The sequence below is a fragment of the Oncorhynchus mykiss genome, chromosome 9 (assembly GCF_013265735.2).
Source record: "Oncorhynchus mykiss isolate Arlee chromosome 9, USDA_OmykA_1.1, whole genome shotgun sequence".
NCBI classification, from domain to species: Eukaryota; Metazoa; Chordata; class Actinopteri; order Salmoniformes; family Salmonidae; genus Oncorhynchus; species Oncorhynchus mykiss.
In genome coordinates this window covers 76,084,705-76,094,825 of record NC_048573.1, presented here as the reverse complement: position 1 = coordinate 76,094,825, position 10,121 = coordinate 76,084,705, and the positions used below count along the sequence as shown (strand labels likewise).

At 40.7% G+C, this 10,121-nt stretch overlaps 1 protein-coding gene across 2 annotated transcripts in view; it reads right to left on the bottom strand.

The window, feature by feature from the left end:
* Window positions 1-10,121, bottom strand: part of lhfpl4b (LHFPL tetraspan subfamily member 4b) — a 14,592-nt gene continuing 4,471 nt past the window's right edge. The window contains exons 2-6 of one of the 2 annotated variants that reach the window (XM_036989061.1): window positions 5,954-6,177; window positions 4,998-5,202; window positions 3,947-4,174; window positions 2,546-2,613; window positions 621-747 (exon numbers count right to left, since the gene is read on the bottom strand). In XM_036989061.1, the coding sequence (XP_036844956.1) occupies window positions 2,588-2,613; window positions 3,947-4,174; window positions 4,998-5,202; window positions 5,954-6,172 (678 nt within the window). In that variant the 5' untranslated portion in view covers window positions 6,173-6,177 and the 3' untranslated portion in view covers window positions 621-747; window positions 2,546-2,587. Of the gene's footprint in view, window positions 748-2,545; window positions 2,614-3,946; window positions 4,175-4,997; window positions 5,203-5,953; window positions 6,178-10,121 lie in introns of both variants that reach the window. The other variant, XM_036989060.1, reaches the window with a different exon arrangement.

Genomic DNA, 10,121 nt, shown 5'->3' with positions numbered 1-10,121 from the left:
TTTCGAGATGGAATACGTTTTAATATTGTGTCGTAGAGTGGGTGTTGCCTTCTAATCCCAGTACAGGCAATACACAATACACAATACACAATACACAATACACAGAAATACAATATCTCACACATTTACTGGAAATGACACTACAGTAAAACATGCACACATAACAGAATTTTGACAAATTACTCAATATCAGGCTCAGTATAAACAAAAAGGTATTTAATACCAAAAAAAGTATATTTACACCGATTAAAAAAAGAAAGAGGAATATACTATTCTATAAAGTTCATGGAATTTTTCTAAGACAAGAAAACTCTACAAGAAATCTTTTCTCAAGCGTCCTCATCACATCTAGCCTCCCTCAGGCGGGGGATATGGAAATAAGGCAAAAAATATTCTCTCATATTAAAGGGGACAAACAACATTAAAAACATCATTCCTACACACCTACAAAACACTGTCCCTCGAAAACTCTACATTGAGAAATATATCTGTATATAATCTGTCATAAATGAACTGTAACAGCACTAATGTCCTATATCTCGGTGTGTCACCATCTTCCCTCCTCCGGAGTCCAGCACCAGTAGCCTCTCAAGGGTTTAAAACATCCAGGAGATCATTGTCCTCAGTCTCAGGGAGTAGAACACAGCTCCAGGTCTACTGTTGCTAGGTGACCGTTTCCATGCAGGGACATTATGTAACCAGGATATGCATGGTGATGTAATACCAAGGGGGAGGAGTCAGAGGGTTCTTCCTCCAGCGTGTTTATTGACCCAATAGATAGAGGAGGACATCACAGGAAACAAAGGGAAGGTTCCAGAAGAGAACAGGAAACACAACACAGCGCAGTAAGGACCCAAAGAGTGAGGGACATGAAAATAATGAGAGAGAGAGAGGAAAGAGTGAGGGACATGAAAATAATGAGAGAGAGAGAGGAAAGAGTGAGGGACATGGAAATAATGAGAGAGAGAGAGAGGAAAGAGTGAGGGACATGAAAATAATGAGAGAGAGAGAGAGGAAAGAGTGAGGGACATGAAAATAATGAGAGAGAGAGGAAAGAGTGAGGGACATGAAAATAATGATAGAGAGAGGAAAGAGTGAGAGATGAAAATAATGAGAGAGAGAGAGGAAAGAGAGAGATATGAAAATAATGAGAGAGAGAGAGAGGAAAGAGTGAGAGACATGAAAACAATGAGAGAGAGAGGAAAGAGTGAGAGATGAAAATAATGAGAGAGAGAGAGGAAAGAGACAGATATGAAAATAATGAGAGAGAGAGAGGAAAGAGAGAGATATGAAAATAATGAGAGAGAGAGAGAGGAAAGAGTGAGAGACATGAAAACAATGAGAGAGAGAGGAAAGAGTGAGAGATGAAAATAATGAGAGAGAGAGAGGAAAGAGAGAGATATGGAAATAATGAGAGAGAGAGAGAGGAAAGAGTGAGAGACATGAAAACAATGAGAGAGAGGAAAGAGTGAGAGATGAAAATAATGAGAGAGAGAGAGGAAAGAGAGAGATATGAAAATAATGAGAGAGAGAGAGGAAAGAGAGAGATGTGAAAATAATGAGAGAGAGAGAGAGGAAAGAGTGAGAGACATGAAAACAATGAGAGAGAGCGGAAAGAGTGAGAGATGAAAATAATGAGAGAGAGAGAGAGGAAAGAGAGAGATATGAAAATAATGAGAGAGAGAGAGGAAAGAGAGAGATATGAAAATAATGAGAGAGAGAGAGAGAGAGGGGAACGAGTGAGGAACATGAAAATAATGAGAGAGAGAGAGGGGAAAGAGTGAGGAACATGAAAATAATGAGAGAGAGAGGAAAGAGTGAGGAACATGAAAATAATGAGAGAGAGAGGAAAGAGTGAGGGACATGAAAATAATGAGAGAGAGAGGAAAGAGTGAGAGATATGAAAATAATGAGAGAGAGAGAGAGAGGAAAGAGTGAGGGACATGAAAATAATGATAGAGAGAGAGAGGAAAGAGTGAGGAACATGAAAATAATGAGAGAGAGAGGAAAGAGTGAGAGATATGAAAATAATGAGAGAGAGAGAGAGAGAGGAAAGAGTGAGGGACATGAAAATAATGAGAGAGAGAGGAAAGAGTAAGAGATATGAAAATAATGAGAGAGAGAGAGAGAGGAAAGAGTGAGGGACATGAAAATAATGATAGAGAGAGGAAAGAGTGAGGAACAAGAAAATAATGATAGAGAGAAGAAAGAGTGAGGGATATGAAAATAATCATAGAGAGGAAAGAGTGAGGGACTTGAAAATAATTAGAGAGAGAGGAAAGAGTGAGAGATATGAAAATAATGAGGGGATAGATATAAATATGGGGGGAGAGAGAGAGAGGAAAGAGTGAGAGATATGAAAATAATGAGGAGATAGATATAAATATGGGGAGAGAGAGAGAGAGAGAGGAAAGAGTGAATCAAGTAATTACATTTTCATTAAATTCCCCCAAATTCAATATCCAAACAACTTCAAATGTAGAAAGACAAATAAAAAGCTGAACAGACTGGAGGGCTATCTTAGTAAGTGACTGAGAAGCCTCACCTATATATATATATATATAACACAGAATGGAGACCAGCCAGTCTAAGCAGACAGCAGAAACCCTGTCACTGTAGAGGGAAGACAAGAAAAACAAAGGGTTGTTACAGTCTGAAGGGACAGGTGTCTGTTCATTATCATTAGTAACCAACATTAGATAAGGAGTAGCCTAGGCTACTACGCCAGTGAAGAGTAAAATAATTAATTACTAGGCTAATACGCGAGTGAAGAGTAAAATAATTAATTACTAGGCTACTACGCGGGTGAAGAGGCAAAATAATTAATTACTAGGCTACTATATATAAGTAATGTGTTGTATTGGATTTGCCCCAAACATAACACTATGTATTCAGGACAAAAAGTTAATTGCTTTGCCACATTTCTTTTGCAGTATAACTTTAGAGCCTTGTTGCAAACAGGATGCATGTTTTGGAATATTTGTATTCTGTACTGGTTTCCTTCTTTTCACTCTGTCATTTAGATTAGTATTGTGGAGTAACTACAATGTTGTTGATCCATCCTCAGTTTTCTCCTATCACAGCATTTAAACTCTGTAACTGTTTTAAAGTCACCATTGGCTTCATGGTGAAATCCCTGAGCAGTTTCCTTCCTCTCCAGCAACTGAGTTAAGAAGGACGCCTGTATCTTTGTAGTGACTGGGGTGCATTGATACCATCCTCCAAAGTGTAATGAATAACTTCACCATGCTCAAAGGGATATTCAATGTCTGCTGTTTTTATTTGTACCCATCTACCAATAGGCACCCTTCTTTGCGAGGCATTGGAAAACCTCCCTGGTCTTTGTGCTTGAATCTGTGTTTGAAATTCACTGCTTCGACTGAGGGACCTTACAGATAATTGTATGTTTGTGGTCATTCAAAACTCTTGTTAAACACTATTACTGCACGCAGAGTTAACGCAACATATTGTGAAGCAAATGTTTTACTCCTAAACTTCTTTAGGCTTGCCAATAGTTATTGACTCAAGACATTTCAGCTTTTTCCCCATTATGGGATATTGTGTGTAGGCCAGTGACACAACATGTCAATGTAATTCATTTTAAATTCAGGCTGCAACACAACAAAAACTTGTGGAGAAAGTCAAGGGGTTTGAATACTTTCTGAAGGCACTATTATCACCATCTCTGAATTGTGATGTGTTTGGCGTCACAACGTCCTTGCTATCGAGACACATGAGTAGGATTTTTTATTTATTTCACCTTTATTTATCCAGGTAAGCTAGTTGAGAACAAGTTCTCATTTACAACTGCGAACTTGGTCAAGATAAAGCAAAGCAGTGCGACACAAACAACAACACAGAGTTACACATGGAAATAAACAAGCGAACAGTCAATAACAATAACAGAATATGTTACACAAGGCATTATGGGTGTTGTAGTTCTCACCATCCTTGGTGTCCTCTGGTAGCAGAGCGTCCTGTCGGTTGCCCAGTACAAAGGCCAGAGTGGCAAGAATGGCAGCATCCAGGACCCCCAACAAGGCCAGGACAAAGGCCCAGTGGACAGAGCAGTTTCCGGAGGAGAAACTGGTCACCCCATCACCACACAGGTCCCGCATGTCCGCACAATCCCACGAGTCAGGGAACAGCACGCAGGCGAGAGCCAGGCAGAACCCTTAGAAGACGAAAACACAGTGTAGTCAGGATCCAGGCTATAGCCAGGTAGAACCCCTAGAGGACAAAAACACAGTGTAGTCAGGATCCAGGCTATAGCCAGGTAGAACCCCTAGAGGACAAAAACACAGTGTAGTCAGGATCCAGGCTATAGCCAGGTAGAACCCTTATCCATTTCCATAAAGGAAATATGTATTTAAAATTACCATATAATAATTACACACCAGAATACAACACTGGGTGGTCAAAATCAGGATTTGTTCAGCTATTTAAAGGGCCAATCTCAAGGTCAATCTCAAGGCCAATCTCAAGGCCAATCTCAAGGTCAATCTCAAGGCCAATCTCAAGGCCAATCTCAAGGCCAATCTCAAGGTCAATCTCAAGGCCAATCTCAAGGTCAATCTCAAGGCCAATCTCAAGGTCAATCTCAAGGCCAATCTCAAGGCCAATCTCAAGGCCAATCTCAAGGCCAATCTCAAGGTCAATCTCAAGGTCAATCTCAAGGCCAATCTCAAGGTCAATCTCAAGGTCAATCTCAAGGCCAATCTCAAGGTCAATCTCAAGGCCAATCTCAAGGCCAATCTCAAGGTCAATCTCAAGGTCAATCTCAAGGCCAATCTCAAGGCCAATCTCAAGGTCAATCTCAAGGTCAATCTCAAGGCCAATCTCAAGGCCAATCTCAAGGCCAATCTCAAGGTCAATCTCAAGGCCAATCTCAAGGCCAATCTCAAGGCCAATCTCAAGGTCAATCTCAAGGCCAATCTCAAGGCCAATCTCAAGGTCAATCTCAAGGTCAAACTATTTTATAGAGATATGATGTGTACCTGCAGTAAGCTGCAGCCAAGCGCAGATCTTGTAGACGGTGGCGGCGTTGCAGAATCTGAAGAGGGAGAGGCAGCCGACGCTGCTCCAGACCATGGTCAGGGACATGCAAACCAGCACAGCAGGGGACTGGAAGGCTGGGAGAGGGGTCAGAGTGCTCAGTGAGCCACGACACTCTGGGACTGGCCAATCAGACTCCACACACACCTACAAACACAGTGGCATACATCAGGGTTGGGTGGGTGAGGAGGGTGGGAGGGGGAGGGGGAGGGGGGGGGGTCCATGCCGTTTTCAGTAAAAATACGTGCTACTGTAACACTTTACTTACAGTAGGCTTTATTACATGTTAAACGCATACGTTTGAGTCTTAAAGGGATAGCGCAACATTTACAGTTAAAAACAGACATTTTAGTCTTAAAGGGATAGCGAGACATTTACAGTTAAAAGCAGATGTAAGAGTCTTAAAGGGATAGCGCAACATTTTGGCAATGAAGCCCCTTTTCTACCTACCCTGAGTCAGATGAACTCATGGGTACCATTTTTATGTCTCTGCCAGCAGTTTGAAATGAAGTTGAAGGAATTCTCCGCAGCCATTGCTAACTAGCGTTAGCGTAATGACTGGGAGTCTACAGGAACTTTCCCTTTAATGTCTTATTATAAAGGTTTTTAACACTGTATGTCTCTATGTAAGACACTGATGTTGTTTAGTCAGGAGTATAGTCAATTTAAACTCACTTCCTCAGTTGAGGACTTAAAACCTTTTTAAATAAGACACACCTACCTCGAACAGTCACCTGGTAGTATGTGTATTTCACACACACACACACACACACACACACACACACACACACACACACACACACACACACACACACACACACACACACACACACACACACACACACACACACACACACACACACACACACACACACACACACACACACACACACACTACCTCGAACAGTCCCAGGGTACCAGTCTTTGGCACGGGGCCCCCTCCCTGGTAGTGAACCTCTCTGGTGCCCACCCAGGAGGGCTGTATTAGGATGACAACCTCGATGACGGCGAAGCAGAGGGTACACACAGCCCAGAGGACGCCCACCGCCCGGGCGCTACGGATAAACTCTGTCTGGTAGAGACGAGCTACCTCAGCGGTGTGGGGGGTCATCGCCATGAGTACTGAGGGGGAGAGCGGGAAAAGGGGGAGTGGTCAGGGAGGAGAAACAATATCAACAACAGTAATAACAACAACAACAATAGCAACAACAACAATAGCAACAACGGTAATAACAATATCAACAACAATATCAACAACAGTGATAACAACAATAGCAACAACAGTAATAACAACAACAACAATAGCAACAACAGTAATAACAACAACAACAATATCAACAACAGTGATAACAACAATAGCAACAACAACAATATCAACCACAGTAATAACAACAACAACAATAGCAACAACGGTAATAACAACAACAACAATATCAACAACAGTGATAACAACAATACCAACAACAACAATATCAACCACAGTAATACCAACAACAACAATAGCAACAACAGTAATAACAACAACAACAATAGCAACAACAGTGATAACAACAATAGCAACAACAACAATATCAACCACAGTAATAACAACAACAATATCAACAACAGTGATAACACCAATAACAACAACAACAATATCAACAACAGTAATAACAACAACAACAATATCAACAACAGTAATAACAACAACAACAATAGCAACAACGGTAATAACAACAACAACAATATCAACCACAGTAATAACAACAACAACAATAGCAACAATGGTAATAACAACAACAACAATATCAACCACAGTAATAACAACAACAACAATAGCAACAACAACAATATCAACCACAGTAATAACAACAACAATATCAACAACAGTGATAACACCAATAACAACAACAACAATATCAACAACAGTAATAACAACAACAACAATATCAACCACAGTAATAACAACAACAACAATAGCAACAATGGTAATAACAACAACAACAATATCAACCACAGTAATAACAACAACAACAATAGCAACAACATGGCAGGGAAATTTAAATGAGTTCATTCCATCGTATCCAGAGCCTTCAGAAAGTTCTCACACCCTTTGACCTATTCTACATTTGGTGGTGTTACAGCCTGAATTCAAAATGGATTAAATATATTTATATATATTTTTTTTTATCCATCTACACACAAAACCTCATAATGACAATGTGAAAACATGTCTTTGTAGAACTTTGTAGAAGCACCTTTGGCAGCGATTACAGCAATGAGTCTTTCTGGGTAAATATCAAAGAGCTTTCCACACCTGGATTGTGCAACATTATCCCATTATTCTTTTCAAAATTCTTAAATCTCTGTCAAATTGGTTGTTGATCATTGCTAGACATTTTCAGGTCTTGCTATAGTTTTCAAGCCGATAAAAGTCTAAACATTCACTGTCTTCTTGGTAAGCAACTCCAGTGTAGATTTGGCCTTGTGTTTTAGGTTATTGTCATGCTGAAAGGTGAATTCATCTCCCAGTGTCTGGTGGGAAGCAGACTGAACCAGGTTTTACTCTAGGATTTTGCCTGTGTTTAGCTCCATTCCATTTCATTATTATCCTGAAAAACTCCCCAGTCCTTAACGAATACAAGAATACCCATAACATGATGCAGCCACCACAATGCTTGAAAATAAAGAGAGTGGTACACAGTAAAGTGTTGTAATTGATTTACCCCTAACATAACACTTTGTTTTCAGGACAAAGTGATTTGCTTTTCCACATTTTTTGCAATATTACTTTAGTGCCTTGTTGCAAACAGGATGCATGTTTTGGAATATGTTTATTTTGCACAGACTTCCTTCTTTTGTCATGTAGGTTAGTATTGTGGATTAACTATAATGTTGTTGATCCCATCCTCAGTTTTCTCCTATCACAGCCATTCAACAAAAAACATCTCTGAAGCTGGAGACTCTTACCTCCCTCACTAGCTTTAAGCACCAGCTGTCAGAGCAGCTCACAGATCACTGCACCTGAACATAGCTCATCTGTAAATAGCCCATCCAATCTACCTCATCCCCATACTGTATTTATTTATTTATATTGCTCCTTTGCACCCCAGTATCTCTACTTGCACATCATCTTCTGCACATCCTACCATTCCAGTGTTTAATTGCTATATTGTAATTACTTCGCCACCATGGCCTATTTATTGCCTTACCTCTCTTATCCTACCTCATTTGCACATGCTGTATATAGATTTTTCTACTGTATTATTGTATGTTTGTTTGTTTATTCCATGTGTAACTCTGCTTAGCTTTTTCTTGTCCAGGTCGCAGTTGTAAATGAGAACTTGTTCTCAACTAGCCTACCTGGTAAAATAAAGGTGTTCTCAACTAGCCTACCTGGTTAAATAAAGGTGTTCTCAACTAGCCTACCTGGTTAAATAAAAGGTGAAAAAAGAAAGAAAAAAAAACAACCATTCAACTCCATAACAGTTTTAAAGTCAACATTGGTCTCATGGTGAAATCCCTGAGCGGTTTCCTTCCTCTCTGGCAACTGAGTTAGGAAGGACGCCTGTATCTTTGTAGTGACTGGTTGTATTGATACGCCATCCAAAGTGTAATTCATAACTTCACCATGCTCAACGGGGATATTCAATGTCTGCTTTTTGTTTTTACCCATCTACCAATAGGTGCCCTTCTTAGCGAGGCATTGGAAAACCTCCCTGGTCTTTGTGGTTGAATTTGTGTTTGAAATTCACTGCTTCGACTGAGGGATCTTACAGATAATTGTATGTGTGGGGTACAGTGATGAGGATGTCATTAATAACATCATGTTAAACACTATTATTACACACAGAGTCCAAGCAACTTATTATGTGACTTGTTAAGCACAATTTTTACTCCTGAACTTATTTAGACTTATTTCCTTTAGTATGTTCCTCCTAACCCTACCATCCTTCCCCTAATTAGAGTAAACCAACGGACACTTAGGCTTCTACTTCCTGTTTGTGCATTCTGAAAGAATTCAGATCCCCCTGACTTTATCCATATTTTGTTATGTTACATCCTTACTAAATCAATCTACACACAATACCCCATAAATGACAAAGCAAAAACATATATATTTTTTTAAATGTACTCAAAATAATACAACTTTAACATCTAATTTACAGTACATACTAATTTACATTTTTACAGACAATGTATTTTCCAATATTTATCTTTTGTTTGTTTTTAATCCCATCCTTCAGCTCCCCTCAACTCCTCCCATCTATCTCAGATCACCATCCAGTTCCATCCTTCAGCTACCCTCAACTCCTCCCATCTATCTCAGATCACCATCCAGTTCCATCCTTCAGCTCCCCTCAACTCCTCCCATCTATCTCAGATCACCATCCAGTTCCATCCTTCAGCTACCCTCAACTCCTCCCATCTATCTCAGATCACCATCCAGTTCCATCCTTCAGCTCCCCTCAACTCCTCCCATCTATCTCAGATCACCATCCAGTTCCATCCTTCAGCTACCCTCAACTCCTCCCATCTATCTCAGATCACCATCCAGTTCCATCCTTCAGCTACCCTCAACTCCTCCCATCTATCTCAGATCACCATTCAGTTCCTTCCTTCAGCTCCCCTCAACTCCTCCCATCTATCTCAGATCACCATCCAGTTCCATCCTTCAGCTCCCCTCAACTCCTCCCATCTATCTCTGACCACCATCCAGTTCCATCCTTCAGCTACCCTCAACTCCTCCCATCTATCTCAGATCACCATCCAGTTCCATCCTTCAGCTCCCCTCAACTCCTCCCATCTATCTCAGATCACCATCCAGTCCCTTCAGCTCCCCTCAACTCCTCCCATCTATCTCAGATCACCATCCAGTTCCATCCTTCAGCTACCCTCAACTCCTCCCATCTATCTCAGACCACCATCCAGTTCCATCCTTCAGCTACCCTCAACTCCTCCCATCTATCTCTTAACACCATCCAGTCCCTTCAGCTCCATTCAACCCCTCCCATCTATCTCTCAACACCATCCAGTCCCTTCAGCTCCATTCAACCCCTCCCATCTATCTCAGATCACCATCCAGT